The sequence below is a fragment of the Schistocerca nitens genome, chromosome 2 (assembly GCF_023898315.1).
Source record: "Schistocerca nitens isolate TAMUIC-IGC-003100 chromosome 2, iqSchNite1.1, whole genome shotgun sequence".
In the NCBI taxonomy this organism is placed as follows: domain Eukaryota; kingdom Metazoa; phylum Arthropoda; class Insecta; order Orthoptera; family Acrididae; genus Schistocerca; species Schistocerca nitens.
In genome coordinates, this window is record NC_064615.1 from 384,089,921 (window position 1) to 384,107,172 (window position 17,252).

The 17,252-nt window shown below is 36.6% G+C and overlaps 1 protein-coding gene across 2 annotated transcripts in view; it reads right to left on the minus strand.

Moving 5' to 3' along the window:
- Positions 1 to 17,252, minus strand: part of LOC126236234 (28S ribosomal protein S7, mitochondrial) — a 71,273-nt gene that overhangs the window by 36,969 nt on the left and 17,052 nt on the right. For both annotated transcript variants that reach the window (XM_049945372.1, XM_049945371.1), the window contains exons 2-4: positions 15,720 to 15,905; positions 15,579 to 15,642; positions 2,513 to 2,680 (exon numbers count right to left, since the gene is read on the minus strand). In XM_049945372.1, coding sequence (XP_049801329.1) covers positions 2,513 to 2,680; positions 15,579 to 15,642; positions 15,720 to 15,905 — 418 coding nt within the window. The remainder of the gene's footprint in view (positions 1 to 2,512; positions 2,681 to 15,578; positions 15,643 to 15,719; positions 15,906 to 17,252) is intronic.

The following is a 17,252-nucleotide window of genomic DNA, read 5'->3' on the forward strand; positions in this document are numbered from 1 at the left end:
TCCAAAACTAATTCTTTCTTCTACGATGTTGTCTGCTCTATCCAAGGCAGATAATTATAGTTACTGCGACACAAAATATAGTGGAACAGTGGCAGAAGTAAAGCTTGAGGGAAGGTACTGTGTTTTACATAAATAATGCTCTCGACCTACCCAGTCCACATCAGGGCTCCCCTCCCCTTTCCCCTCTCCACATCACTTTCCTCAATACCACTACTCTACTCACACACCAATTTTTTAAAGACAGCTTAGTCGGTAAGTGACTGCCTGTGAAAGGCAAAGTTCTGGATTGTAGTCTCAGTCTAGCACTGTTTTAATCTGCCAGGAAGTCTCAGTTAATGGAAGTCAATGATGCACATCAACAATTTCAGTTGTCAGCACTAATGCTATTCTTGTAGATTAATGTAAACAGTTCATTATTAACTCTCTCTCTCTCTCTCTCTCTCTCTCTCTCTCTCTCTCTCTAATGCACTATGGACGAGTTTCTCCATAAGACCTGGGCAGTAAATCACAAGAATTAAGAAGTATAGTCAGTACAGAATCTTACATGGATCCAATCAATTAACAGAATGATGGCTGATTGCTGATCATTGTGGCTATGAAGACCAGAATTATAAATTTATAAAGAGGGAATTACGCAAAACATGCACTTTTGTTTATGGTAAGCATATAATGTATGAGGAAAACTATAAAGATCACACAAAAAAATGTTGCCTGCAATCATAAAATATCTTTGTAGTATCCAGGTACAATAACATTTCATAACTCGAATATCCACCTCCAAGGGCAATAAAAGACTGTACAAATCCTGCAAGAGTGTAACACAGTGGCTGTCTCATGCTTACATATATGATCATTTCATATTAGAACAAGTGTGTGAGGATGAGGAGCAGGAGGAGGAACTGAGGAAGAGTGAGTATTGCTTTACATCTCAAATACTTCAAAATCATTACAGATGAGCACAGTACTGAAAAGAGAAGACAAGGGAAGAACTTCTCATGTCTTTGTTCTATGAACCACTCTGACATTTACTTTCAACAAATTCCTTGAAAAATGGCATTTGAACCACACACTTCCACATACGAGCCAAACGCTCAAACTATTGTACCATTTCGCACATTTAGTGATTGCATAGCCTGTCAAATGAGAATTTTGTTAACATCAATAAAGATTTCAGAAAGAACATACTCAGAACATGTACTTCTTCGTTGCAATTCTACTTTATAGCATTTATTTCTTTCAAGGGACATCTGATTTAGTATTCCTAGTCTTCACAAACTGTTTAAATTCTGCACACAGCTAAAACAGTCACAAAAAACTTACATTATTTCACATATATTAAGGTATCCAATGAAATAGTTTGTCATATATTTTAGCAGTGGAAACTGCATGTCATTTAGTGAAGATTGTATTTCTGGATCTTATACAAAAGTATTAAACTGAGTTGTTCAAATGATTAAAAAACTAAGGGCCTATTCCTGAAATACAACCACAGAGAACTAAGCTTTAAAACTAGTACTGAAAATAACTGATCTACAGCATTTAAACTAAAGTTACGCTGTTCTTTCCATTCTTCACAAAATCTTAATCCAAATACATTCTTGGATATTTTCACAAAATGATACCCAATGCCATAGACCTTATACCAGTTTAGTGTAGATCTTCAAATAAACAATAAAGTATTTGTGCAGTTTCAACTTCTCGCGGCGTAATGAATAATTCATTAAATTTCGGGCATGCAGGCGCGCAAATAAAATTTCCTCTACTGATATTTCGGCCGCGTATCAGCCATCCTCAGAGTGAGTCACAAGACTGTCTTGTGACTCGCTCTGAGGATGGCCGGATGATACGTGGCCGAAATATCAGTAGAAGAAATTTTATTTGCGCGGCTGCATGCCCGTAATTTAATGGATTAATGATGGCCGGATGATACGTGGCCGAAATATCAGTAGAAGAAATTTTATTTGCGCGGCTGCATGCCCGTAATTTAATGGATTAATAAAGTATTTGTTTTGTAAATAAAACTGCCTTTTCCCGCTGCTAGTTACTTTATTTATCCCATACGCGTTTCGCCTTCTCCTGTTCTAAGGCATCATCAGTGGGATCTATAACGATACAATTTTGTTAGTTATAGATTATCAAACAGTTCACTTCGCGATTTTTTCAATAAAGTATGTCAGTGGCATTACCATTTTAATAAAGAAATATGCCTTTACTTCATGATGGTATTGGTCTTAAATGAGTGAATAAAATTCAGGAAAGACAATCTAAATAACTCAGTGAAGTTCTGAAGAATGCAGTATTGTTGCTCTTGAGGTGACTAAGCCTAAAATAATAACATACATAGCCTTGCACCATGCTTTTTTCCTACTTGACTTTTTACAGCATTAAGTGTGGTGGATATTATGACTGAATTGTAAAAGAGAGCTTGGCTGAAGATATTCGGTTTTAACATAAGTTAACTTACTTGATAGTTGATAAGTTAACTTACTTGATAGTTGATAAGTTAACTTACTTGATAAGTTGCACCACCTCGTTTTATTGGTGCAACATGCAGCACAGGTCTTGAATTAGCAATAGCTTTATGGAAAATTTTTTGTGGATTAGTTTCAATTTTTGACTTTTCAAGCTCATTTGCTTTGTTATATCGTTCAAGCTGTATCCTTTTTATGTTTTCAAATGCCTGTAACAGAGAAAAATATTTTCATGCATAAACTGAAATTCGTTAATAATCCTTTCATACTACACTGCAGGACAGCTTTGTATCAAATGTGTGGTACATCATTAACAAGTGTTTTCTTTCAAGGATGAAATACAAACAGTACACTGTGAACAAGTAGTGAGAGAAATATTATCACCACCAAAAGTGAATATAAAACAGATATTTCTTGAGAATAGAAGTAGAACGGCTTTTGGAAGCTCTATCAAACTTAAACTGACAGCCATTCGATAAGACTCAGGTGGTACAATTGAATTAAAGATATAATATGTATACTTAAGTATCTTTTTAACTTTGTGTAGCTGTTGTGTAACAATGGTGATAGTAGTGACCGGCACAAGAAGTGAGGGTGACTGTTAGACTACCTTTACTGAGTACGAGATTTGTCACATCTGATTAATAAATTTATTTATTTATTGTGAATGCATCACCACCTATACTGCATACTTTCATTAAGCATCCACATGAATGCCTTTGTCATTTACTATGATAAGGTCTGCCACTGCACAAGTTTTGCCTATTTTTGGGCATATCATTAGATGTTGAAGATCTTTTATTGTACCACACTCACAGGAATTGCTCTCTTTATATCCCCATTTTCACAGGGGACGAGGAGGAGGGGCTTGTTTTCTCTAGGAACAACATTTAGCACTTCAGTTCACTCTTACCTTAGTTATGAATTTGATAATTGAAATTTACCACTAAAACAAAGTGCCTGTATTTACACCTTGGCCAGGAACCTGTCCAAACTCACCTCGAGCATTTTCCTTCTGAAAATAAATAATTCTGCCTCCTAAAATTGATCACCAGTCCTCGAGGGATAAATTTTGAAAATAGTTCTGTTCACTGAACTTGAAATAATTAATAAATTTGTCTTTGAATAAATGCAACTTTTATTTTTAGCACCAGAATCAAACTCTCACAAGAATTCAGCTTCTATCTTTTTAGCAATTAACATCATGAAATTTTTCAAATAAAATGTAGTTAGTTATTATTATCATGTGGTTGCATTTGCTTTCATCATGAGAAACAAAGTAAACTGAATTCTTGATGTAATCAAGGCCTAATTCTTGCAGCGCTGAATTTTGCATGCAAATATCTTGCACACATGGCCATAATTTACATGAGATGACTTTTACTGCAAAGTGCTAATCATTGTCTTCCTCCACAAACTGAAACATTACAAGCACAAAATATCCAAATTTGGAGAGCAGACTATTATGTGAACCTTACTCATGCACTGCTTGTTAGCTACTCTGTCCACTGTTGCCCATTAGCTGCACACTTCTTCCAAAGAAAAGACATACCAAAAACTGGGAAAGACAAGGCCAACGGTAAAACCTATAATGATGGTATCTGTTGGACGAGCCTAGTGTGAATTTCTCCCAAAGAAAAGGTGTTCCAAAAGTGGAAAAGACAAGGGAAATAGCTTTACAGTTAAAAGACATTATGGCTTCCCTTTTTCGATAACTGAAAATCATTCTCTTTATCAGGAAGAGGAGAAATATTCACAAATACATGTGTTCATAACAATATAATAAGGTGATCAATTACTAATTACAAAATAATTATACAATCATCTTACGTCATTTCTCTCTCAGTATCAAATACATTGATATGACAGTGGCATAATTGTGAGAAGTGAAGGCAATGATTAGATTGACTTGGTACTTATAAAGAAAACTAGTATTCAAACAGTCAACAGTATATTTGTCCTGACAAGTAAGGCTGCAGAGGAGGAAGTGTCTAAAAGGCAAACAAAATGAGCCCTAGTGAAGCACCTGGTGAATGTGATCAGTGAGAATGAATTTAAGTTTTATAGTGAGTTCTGCAATTTCATCCTTGCTGTGGATGTGACTAGTGAAAGTAGTGTCACAAATAGTGTCACTATTTCAGAACCTGAAGATGAGCTGTAGGGTTCAAGTATTCCAGAAAAACTTTTATAAACAAACGTTGAAAATACTGACTTTAATAGAGATCAGTCTAACTGCCATGATCTGTTTGTTATGTTAACTGTGAAACAGTTAGATTAAGGGGAAATGAAGTAGAGAACAAGACTGTCTTAAATGGATAACATCAGAAGTCTTTGGCATCAAGGAATGTTGGTGTTGTGGAAGTTGGCAATGCTGGTGACAATGAAGGTAATGTGTGTTTGTTGCAGGGTTCTAGAGCACATTCTTAACTCAAAGACTGTTATGTTCCTGGAAGAAAACAAGCTTCTTTCAAAGAGTCAGAATGGATTATGGAAAAACAACTAGTGTGAAACAAGGTTGTTTTATTCATACAAGACATCATGCAAACAATAGGTGCTGGTTAATAGGCAGATTTCTTCTTTCTGAAAGGCATTTGACACTGTATTACATCATTGACTAATGTCAAAGATAACATCAAAAAGTGCATCTTCAAAAGTGTGTTATACCAGATGGAGTGTTTCACAAAAATGAAGGTAACATTGACCATATCCTAAGGAGGTGTAACAGACACTCTAATGTTTTTAATATATAGGGTGTTTCAAAAAGAATATAAATATTTTGAACACACATTTATTAAACGTGTAAGACAGAAAACGGTGAAACTTGGGATACGTATTTATGAATCTCTCAAATTTAGATACAGATATTTAATACGTCATCCACCAGCATCAATACTCAAATTCCTCCCATACTCGGGCAAGCATGTCCATCACCAGCAATGTTACAGCGTTATTAATCCAGTTCGTCACCTCTTCTAGGTTCTGTGGTAAATGTTGTCCTTAGTGAAACCCCACAGGAAGAAGTCACAGGGTGTCAAATCTGGTGACCATGGAGACCAGCTGAGAAGAGTTCCTGGTTGTTTGGTGATCAATCCAATAGCTCAGTTGAGTTTCATTCAGATATTTACACACTTGTCGTCTCCAGTGAGGGGGTGTCCAGTCTTGTTGAAATATAAAGTACTCCTCGTTCAGCCTCGGAAACAACCAGCTTTGTACACAGCACAATACTGCTGACTGTTACCCATGTTTCCATCAAAGAAGAATGGTCCCTAAACAAATGAGTGGAACATTGCAAAAAACACTTTGATTCTGGACGATTCTTGTGCATATTCAGTGTGTGCGGGTGGGTTATGTATGCCACAAATTTGAATATTGTGTTTGTTTACTTTCCACTAAGGTGGAAAGCTCCTTCATCACTGAGTACGATGCGCTGTGCAAAGTGTTATCATTGTCAATAGCATTCGAAGCTCGTCAGAAAATGTCAAATGTTTGCGTAACTTGTACAGCTTCACAACCAACTGACATCTTAAAACACACCAAGTTTTGTTGCTGTAGGCAGTTTAACTCCTGACTAGTACGACAAGTTGACTTTCACAATTAATTAAGTGGATCCTCTTCAGTTGTACTAATATTTATCCAAAACAAGACTGGTTCTAAGATTTTAAAATCCCATCTTCAAGTGTATGAAACTGTAACATAAGAGAGGAGGAATATAATGGAAAGTATGAGTAAAAACCAAAAGAGCAGACAGCTGAAACAAGGTGACTTACTTATTGTATATAGTAATACATAACATGCGGTTGAGTCAATCAGTACAAGAGTTCCAATCATTACATGCGGGCAGAACTAGAAAAAAGGGAAGGCCCAATAATCAAACTGATCTAAAAATGTAACATCTGGACGCGTGGGGCAAAGTAAACAGAAGAAGAGAACAAACACAGTACTCACTCTGTCCGCCGCCGGACAGCAGTATGTTAGGAACACCAACCACTATTGTGTAGAGGGCCATGCCGGAGGTCTGGAAACACAGTGCCTCACAGGCACCAACTGTGTACAAGCAATTAAAGCGACATTATCAGTGATGATATATAAAAAAAAAAGGACTGATTAGTTAGAGTGCTTCCAATATTTCATTTAATGACATAATAGAATATGAACGAGCTTTGGTACACTGATAGGCAAAATAACTCTCAAGTGCGTAACAATTTGTGACTTTTTAGGCAACAAGGCAATGGTATGCAGGTAAACTGAATGAACAAAGGATAAAAAACAGTGGTAAAAATTAATGGTAATATAAACCATCAGAAAGAAATTTTCATTCTGCAGTGGAGTGTGCATCGATATGAAACTTCCTGGTGAATTAGAACTGAGTGCTGGACCGAGACTCGAACTTTGCCTTTTGCTGGCACAAGAGCTCTACTGAATGAGCTACCCAAGCACAACTTACAACCTGTCCTCACAGCTTTACTGGCGCAAGCAGAGCTGTAAGAACAGGTCATCGATCATGTTTGGTTAACTCAGTTGGTAGAGTACTTGCCCATGAAAGACAAAGGCCCTGAGTTGACTCTTGGTATGGCACACAGTTTTAATTTGCCAGGAAACATAAACCACGCTAAGTAAAGCATCACATGCATGATACATTGTGGGCTAAGTGACAAAAATAAAAATAAAATACACAAAAAAAACATCACCAATCTAAAATGGGTGTAGTAATGTAAGCATCAAAATAACACACAAGAATGATCAAGTTGGAACCCATACATTTCACAAAGGACGGCTAAGAGAAGCAACTAAATGAATGGGAGAAAAAGTAAATCTGCACCCTACAGATTAGAAAAAAAATATGTGCTGCAATAGGTAACTAGAAAATGGTAGATAGGCCAATCATTATTCCTTTGTATAATGTATGGCACCAACCTGATCTTTTTTGTGCATTGTTTCAATGCTTTCATTTTAGACTTGTGATGGTTTTTATATATTTTATTTTATTTTTGTCACTTGAACCAATAATGTATCATACATGTGATGATTTACTTAGCATGGTTTATATTACCATTAATTTTTATCACTGATCTCACTCTTTTTATAGCTTGTTCATTCATTTTACCTGTGCACCATCGCCTTAAAACAGCAGATATTGTCCCATGCTTGAAAGTTATTTAGCCTATCGGAGTAGCAGAACTTGCTCATATTCTATTATGTCCTTAAATGTAGTATAGTAAGTGCTTGGACCAGTCACTCCAGATTTTCTATATTATTGCTGATAACATCAGTTTATTTGCTTTGCACAGTTGGCACCCACACTCACCGTGCTTCCACACCTCTGGCGTAGCCCTCCACAAAGTAGTGGTTGACGTTCCTACCATGCTTCTGCCCAGTGGTGGACAGTGTGAGTACTGTGTTTGTTCTCTACTTCTGTTTACTTCAATCCCCCCCCCCCCGCAAGTGTTACATTTTTAATTGATTTGATTATTGGGCTCTCCCCTTCTTTTTTTCTATTCTCGCCTATATGTGATGATTGGAACTCTTGTACTGACTGGCCCAACCACATGTCATTTATTACCAGATACAATTTGGTGGTGATGCAGCAATCAATCTCTCGACACCGACACACAATACTTTGTAATATGTACAGGGTTATTATAATTAAACTTTCAAAACACTGTAGAAATAACACCACTGGTCAGAATGATGTCAAATTGCAATGGAATATTGTTGGAGGAGGAAGAAAACATACAGAAGAAGAAGAAGAAGAAGAAGAAGAAGAAGGGAAAAAAAGTATGAAAATTGATCAATAGATGGCGCTGTATGTGTCAGAATACGTAAATGAAAAAAGGTGTCATGTGCATATGTGCATGACCCACTGAAGTTGGTATAATCATGTCGGGTACACGGCTTTTCCTCCTTTCCCGTCTGCGATGTTCACCATAACTGTCTCAATGCAGGATTGCACTCTGATTGTAAAGCAGTATTAAAAGATTGATGACTGTGCACATGTGGCTCTGCAGAAGTTCTGGACATGGAAGCGTTTGAAAAAAGGTGTTGTGAAACTAAATTTCCGACGCATTGATCAAGTTTGGATGTCTTTTAGTTTAAGAATTACAGATACTTAAAGTCAATTAAAAATTAGTGCAAGAACTGTGAAATTAACAGTGACTAAATAAAAACAGCTACACGGAAAAACATTGTGTCGACTGTTGGTCACTGACAAGTGCTACCAGTTGAGTTGCAGTCTAGCATTGTACAATTATTTACACAGCAGTTTTAAATGGAAAACTACTTATTAGGATTAATTAATAATTTTCACTTATAATGAATCCATACAAACTAATGAATACTGCAGCATTTTGTAGGGTTTGTATTCCCAATGCATAGGACAACATTATAAAACTCAGCTTAGTTAATCAAGAGGATATATCAAACATGGTGCTCACGTATGAATGAGCTGGCTTTAATTATGATTTTGTGTGTGGAAAATACAACTTCAGTTTGTGTGGCACGTTGGCCGCACAGTTACGGAGACTTGCCAATTTCAGCAACAGTGTTGTATTACAATACATAGCATATTTCGCAAGACTAATCACTGCACTTAGAGAAAATTCCAGGGCAGTCAACTCTTGGCATTTTACACGTATGTGATGAGCTGAAATAATTTAACCATTTTACAATTTATACTAGATTAAATTCTGCTCAACTGGGATACCTTACAGAGTTGATATGAAAAGTACCCAAAGGTGGGATCAACTTTTTTGAACCGCCTAAACGGTGTTGCAAGTAGAGTCCCAGCTATCACACTCTACAGCCACTCCTGAAAGTGTACCCTCATTTGCAAGTGATTGATAAAAAGAAATTACGAATGTCACATGATGACTAGAACTTTAAAAATATTAGTATCATGCAGAGTGGCGGCATAGTGTAATGGTTAAGGTATATGGAGCCAGCTGTGGGTTTGAATCCTGTCAAGTGCTATGAATTTTTTTTTATTTTTAAATAACTCTGGTCAGTATTTTTGTTCAATTACTTGGTTTAAATGTAATTTTTTCCATTTATAAATGTTTGTCAAGTCAATTTAACCATCTTATTAAGTTTTTCATTTGCTTTAATTTTTCTTCCAATCATTTAATATTTCTGTCCATGTGATTTTTACCATTTTTATGTATTGGCTGCAATTTAATTTCTTCCATTTTATCATCTTATATTTCTGTAAATAAGTTATACAAAACTGCAACCAGTCACTTTTTTGAATAATTATGTTCTATTCCATGAACCGGTTTTCGAACCTTTTCAGGTTCATCTTCAGATAGTTTCAGGAAGTTACATCATTATTGCTAGCATAATGCTGGGTGCTGGCTCTATGATAAAAAGATGGAACACACTTTAATATATCACCATGACTTTAGCTTATCTGTCGATATGGATGTAAATTTAGTTTTTTACTTAGTGTGGCAGTATAGGCGGCTTTTCTTGGTTAGTGTCCATCTTTCTGCCTCCATTTTGATGTCCAGTTGTTATATCACTACACACACTTCCATGCAAATTATATTAATTTACACTCTGACAGAGAGACTTTTCTAGCATCCAGCATGTGCTTTACAACTGTTGCTTGTAACAAAGATCTTGACAGAAAGATAGGGCATAGGCCTACTTTGCACAGAGATGTCTTGTTCTTTACATGTATTAAAGTTGATATAAGGGCAAATATTTTAATCAGACTGGCGATAACATGAGATTACAAAATAAAATAAATAAATAAATTACTACAAGAACAAACTTCAGGTGATCTGATATCTTATTTCTATTTGTATATTACATATAATACAGGCAGTTTTTAGCATTTTTTTAAACGTGATTGGCATTAACATGAATACCCAGGAATCAATGATACAGAGTTATTGTATCTGCAGTGAGATGCAGCTATCTGTTAGACTAGAACCTTTATATTTAAATTTAAATTAATAACAAACCTTCAGATGAACTTTTGACTCATTTCTGTCATTATGTTAACATGGTCTGGGGTATTAGCAAGAGTAGATTCTGTTTATTTCAGCTAAAGGTATATGTATAAAAGTTATAGTGATTGTAATGGACTAAAGCTGTTTGTATGGTAGGCTGTACACTTTATATTTAAAATACCATGAACAAAAGTTCTTTAACTGTTAACTTATTTTTATTCCAACATTAAAGTGATCTGGAATATTGGTAAAGGCAGCTGCTGTTTGTTCCAGCTAGAAGTAATATGTATAAAAGTACTGATTAAAATATTTACCCTTATATCGACTTTAATACATGTAAAGAAGAACAAATTACATCTCTGTGCAAAGTAGGCCTATGCCACATCTTTCTGTCAAGATCTTTGTTACAAGCAACAGTTGTAAAGTGCATGCTGTATGCTGGAAAAGTTTCGCTGTCAGAGTGTAAATTAATAAAGTTTGCGTGGAAGTGTGTGTAGTGATATAACAACTGGACATCATAATGGAGGCAGAAAGATGGACACTAACCAAGAAAAGCCGCCTATACTGTCGCAGTAAGTAAAAAACTAAATTTACATCCATATCGACAGATAAGCTATAGTCATGGTGATACATTCAAGTGTGTTCCATCTTTTTGTCATAGAGCCAGCACCCAGCATTATGCTAGCAATAATGATGTAACTTCCTGAAACCATGTGAAGATGAACCTGAAAAGGTTCGACAACCGGTTCATGGAATAGAACATAATTATTCAAAAAAGTGACTGGTTGCAGTTTCGTACAACTTATTTAAATTCAACATACAGTAACGGTTCTAAAATATCCGTAATGGATAAGCACAAACATTATTTCACATGGCACAACCCACTGCTTCATACCACAAATTATTAATTACTTTGTCAAAACTTACAATAAAGTTGGCTCACATCATGTTTCTCCTATGCCAATATGTCCTACACAATCTGTTCAGTTCCTTTATGACCCTCTCACTGGTGTTCCCTATGGACAATATGGTGAAATCTTGATATGTCTCATTCCACAGTATTCCCACATTTCCTCTAAATTGTGCACTGTAAATTGAGGACCACTGTCCAACAATAACATGCCAGGCTTCCCCACTTGCACAAAATAGTCCTTTTCTTTCTTCTTTATCAAGACTCCCTGAAATATATCTGTTGCAGTAACCCCAGAAATATACCTGTTGTGGCCTTCATCAGTGCAGTTCAGCAGGTGGCTCTCAAACTGCCTCCAAGTGAAATCGAAGTTGTCCGACGAGATACATGCAGGTTGTTCACCAAGCATTGTGGTGTTACCAGCAAATAAGGGGACTGCTACCATCATCCTACAGAAGGCAGACTATGATAGCACAGTTTGACAACTTCTGGATTCCAGAATGTGATTTTCACTCTGCACCGAGTGTGCGCTGATATGAAACTTCCTGGCAGATTAAAACCGTGTGCTGGACCGAGACTCGAACTCGGGACCTTTGCCTTTCGCGGTCAAGTGCTCTACCATCTGAACTACCCAAGCACGACTCACGCCCCGTACTCACAACTTTACTTCTGCCAGTACCTCGTCTCCTACCTTCCAAACTTTACAGAAGCAATTTTGTAGTTCACATAGTCTTTAAAGTTCAGTATGATGGTAGATTAACAGGCCACAATGCCAACAAAGATGTATAAGCAGTGAAATGAAAATGAGACACGACGGAATAAAAATTCGCCAGCTGCTAGTAAGACACACACACTGAGGGATCCGTACAAACTTAATTAAGTATACAGACTGTTCATCCATTACCAGAATCAATCAAGAACCTCGATGATTTTTGTCTGTTATCAATATTGATACTGGCAAGATATTGGCCCCAGTCATACCAACACTTTCAAGAATGTTTTAATTTCAAATTTGAAGTAGAATAAAAGCAATGTTTCTTGTGAGTTATAATTAAAAATTAACAATTTCCTATTTTTTCCCTTTACTTGTACTGTGAAACCTTTCTTCTTGCCAAATTTCATTATTCTATGTCATGAGGAAGTTCCCTGTACATTTTACTGAGTGAGTCTGCGAGTAACCAAATATGTGACATAAGTGGCCATATCTTTTGATTGCACAAACTTATAATATTTTCATTTTTACGCCATCAAAGTACTGTAGACCACAGTATGTGACATAAATTTCAACTTGAAATATCAACCAGTTCCTGAGAAAATGGGGTCAGATATATATACAGAAAGTCTGATAACAAATGACATTTTTTTCATGTGATATAATTACAAGTTAACAATTTCAAGATTTTTCCTTTGGTTGTAGTGTCAAACCTTGCTTCTTGGCAAATTTCAGGATCTATGTCAACAGGAAGTACAGTTTTAAAAATTCGGACATACAAACATAGATACATACATACATACATCATATGTGCATACAGACAGACAAATGGGCAGTTAAGTGATCCTATATGGATTCATTTTTTCCGACTGAAGTACAGAGCCCTAAAAAGTAAGTAAACTGTTTACTATTTCAAACATAATCACCATAAATGTTAACACATTTAATCTAATGTGGGACAAAATGACACTAGTTTCATGGAAAAATGTTTGTGGTTGCCCACAACACCATGATTGTGCCCAAGCATGCAGCTCTTTGTCTGAAGCAAATTGACAAATGTCATTCTTCAGGGCTCCAAAAACAAGGAAATCGCGTGGGGAGCGATTGGGACTGTATGGATGATGTGTAGGAGCTCTCCAGCAAAACTACTGCAGTGCATTTGGAACAACCTAGGCAACATGTGGGTGGGCATTATCCTGCCATCCTTCAACATTCATGGGCGTTAGGACTTGATGGTTCACTGGCTTTCTTGGAACATGACACCACAATTAATGCACAGTGTTACGTGGCCGCTTTGCAAAAACAGAAGAGCACCATGGCGTCCAAAGACCCAAGAATGTTGAAGGACAGCATCATTCTGTTGCAGGATAATATTCACTCATGTGTTGCCGAGGTTATTTCGACTAAGTTTAGAAGTTTCACTGGGGGGGGGGAAACAACTTATACATCCACCATACTATCCAGATCCTTGACCATGTAATTTCCATACATCTGGACTCCTGAAGAAAGATATTCACGGCCGTCAATTTGATTTGGACGAAGAGGTAGTCACCTGGCTGCAAACAGGGTTGTGTAGGCAATCATTAACATTTTTATGTGAAGGCATTGTAAGGAAAGGCAAACCTACGTTTCTAGCATTTGTAGACTTAGAGAAAGCTTTTGACAATGTTGACTGGAATACTCTCTTTCAAATTCTAAAGGTGGCAGGGGTAAAATACAGGGAGCGAAAGGCTATTTACAATTTGTACAGAAACCAGATGGCGGTTATAAGAGTCGAGGGGCATGAAAGGGAAGCAGTGGTTGGGAAGGGAGTAAGACAGGGTTGTAGCCTCTCCCCGATGTTATTCAATCTGTATATTGAGCAAGCAGTAAAGGAAACAAAAGAAAAATTCGGAGTAGATATTAAAATCCATGGAGAAGAAATAAAAACTTTGAGGTTCGCCGATGACATTGTAATTCTGTCAGAGACAGCAAAGGACTTGGAAGAGCAGTTGAACGGAATGGACAGTGTCTTGAAAGGAGGGTATAAGATGAACATCAACAAAAGCAAAACGAGGATAATGGAATGTAGTCGAATTAAGTCGGGTGATGTTGAAGGTATTAGATTAGGAAATGAGACACTTAAAGTAGTAAAGGAGTTTTGCTATTTGGGGAGCAAAATAACTGATGATGGACGAAGTAGAGAGGATATAAAATGTAGACTGGCAATGGCAAGGAAAGCGTTTCTGAAGAAGAGAAATTTGTTAACATCGAGTATAGATTTAAGTGTCAGGAAGTCTTTTCTGAAAGTATTTGTATGGAGTGTAGCCATGTATGGAAGTGAAACATGGACGATAAATAGTTTGGACAAGAAGAGAATAGAAGCTTTCGAAATGTGGTGCTACAGAAGAATGCTGAAGATTAGATGGGTAGATCACATAACTAATGAGGAGGTACTGAATAGGATTGGGGAGAAGAGGAGTTTGTGGCACAACTTGACCAGAAGAAGGGATCGGTTGGTAGGACATGTTCTGAGGCATCAAGGGATCACCAATTTAGTATTGGAGGGCAGCGTGGAGGGTAAAAATCGTAGGGGGAGACCAAGAGATGCATACACTAAGCAGATTCAGAAGGATGTAGGTTGCAGTAGGTACTGGGAGATGAAGAAGCTTGCACAGGATAGAGTAGCATGGAGAGCTGCATCAAACCAGTCTCAGGACTGAAGACCACAACAACAACAACATTGACCATCTTGTCTCACAATGGTGATTACTTTTGAAATATAATTTTTGAAAACAGTATTGGCAAAGCAGTGACTTGATTAGATAATTTGAAATAAAAATCAGTCTTGATCACTATTTTTATTAAAAGTCTCATGTAATGGTAAATGGTTTTTATCCTATCTAGATCATCATCAGCCCATGTCTCATAAGGTGGAAGCAGAACACAAGTGGAACACTGACAAGTTTCAGAAGACACCTCTGGCAGCTTGAGCAGTTTACTCTAATTCCTCCCTAACCACCCCCCCCCCCCCCCTCGCCCCTTCCCCGAATTTGTTGCATTTTCATTTGACTGCCCAGTATACTTACAGCAGAGATCATTCTACAGAGATTACAAAACAAGTGACAGAGTAGATAGTTTCAGTGGGGTTTTACTGTAGGTAAGCCACAAAACAATCACTAGAAATGATATGTTTATATCAGGGAAATGGTGTTGGTGTTCCTAACCTCTGTATATGTTGGTAGGATGTTCTACAGTAATGCACACAGCTGGACAAGCCTAAGTTTGTCTTGGTCATGTATGATGCACAGTGATGAACAGTATTCAAAATTAAGTTGAAATTATAAGTTTACTCTGGCCGGTGATTGAATTAATTGCTAGCTTACAGACAGCAAAATCAGTCACGACATGACAGGGCAATATATGACCTCCTTGGAGAAAAAAATTATTTCATGCAAATGCTAGAAAGAGCTGTTATATTAGCACTTAGTTAATAAACTCTACATTTGCATTCTTTTAATAAACACAAAGTCGAATTCTTCCAAATTTTTACATACCTTTTGTACCAGCTCTCGGGCTAAAGCTTTCCGTCCCGATTTCATAACATGATTTGTAAATTTCCTGCAAATCATAATGCAATAATGTATTCACAACAGATTAAATAAATAAATATACAGTGAAAAATGTTGTTTGTTTACCTGACAATATCATCATGAAAAACAGACGAAGTCTGATCATTTAGGGCGGCTTTCACAGGTAAATGTGAGAGCTTCTGGGCTTCTCCTTCTTCTATTAATCTATTCTGTTCATTCTGCTTAAATACAGGGTCAATAAAATATGGTGCGTATGAACTAAACGATGCTTGTTTCACAACATTACAGCATCTGGAAGACATGAATACACTCATTAAAAAAACACACACACACAAAATGACAGAATAAAAACTAATTGCTAAAATGGTTTTAACAATGAGTCCGAATGGTGATGTGTGGAAACACATTTGATTTCACCTCCAACAAGGTTAGATTTGAAAATCCTGTGGATAAAAACAAATAAAAATTGATTTGAAAACCCTACATTTGGATATAAACAAATAAAAATTGGCTTGTTCAGCAACATACAAAATTACAGAACATCTGTACCTGAGATACTGCTATTGCAGGCAGAAAAGATATGCCATGAGTTAGCTAAAGACTGATCACAATCTTGATTTGAGAAAGCAAATCGGCCATATCCCTTTCAAAGGAATAATCACAGCAATTTCCTTAAGCAATGTAAAGAAAACCACAGAATACCCATCTGATCAGGAAATTAAACTTATGGCCTCCCTAATGTGACTGAATCTCTAGTGTTTTACTCTGTGTTGCTTTGCTCAGTGTAGTTGTTGCAGGAGTGAATTTTAATTTGCTCTCCTTGCCAGTCTTTTCGTTTGTGTTGTCTGTTATTTGGAGTTCAATTTAAAAATAACCATCCTTTATTTTCTAAATTTGTGTGTGATATATTATTATTATTGTAAACGACTAATCAAATTTATGTCGAATGGGCATCAAATCTCATTAAAACATTTACACAAGGCTTTTGGGTGCCTCTACTAACATTAACACTATGATTCACAGTTCAAAAAGCAGCACAATCAATGGCACACTGTAAATGAAAACCCGTGCATGGAGTTTGTATGCATCCAGGTGGCTATGAAAATGATGTGACAGCAGAATATGAACTAGTTAACCAAGAAGCACAGTCCTACATGTTTTTTCCTTAGAAATATTTCCCCTTGCTGATCTGCAGGCAGGATTGTATGGATAGTTTCAGTCAATACTGACCTGTGGCAAAATCTTCTGGTTCCAGAACTATGGCAAAGTCTTCTGGTGCAAGGCAGCCAAGGTGACAAAAGTATTTATTCTACAGGAGTGTGAATGTAAAATTGATAACCAAATATCTGGCAGAAGTGAATTGAAAGACATTGGGCTTTTTACACTCACATACCAATAAAATTATTAACTAATGGTATTTGGTTTAATAATAATAGTGAATTTGGGATGAACTGAGAAATTCACAATCGCATAAATGATTTCCATATACCTCATGTTTCATCCCTGGCAAGATGTTTAGAAAGAAGTTTTATATTCTCAAGAACAAGTATTTAACAGATTGTCATCAGACATCAAGCAGGAAATTGCAAATCCCCAAATATTCAAAAATGTAGAGAAAGAGTATCATATTACTCACTA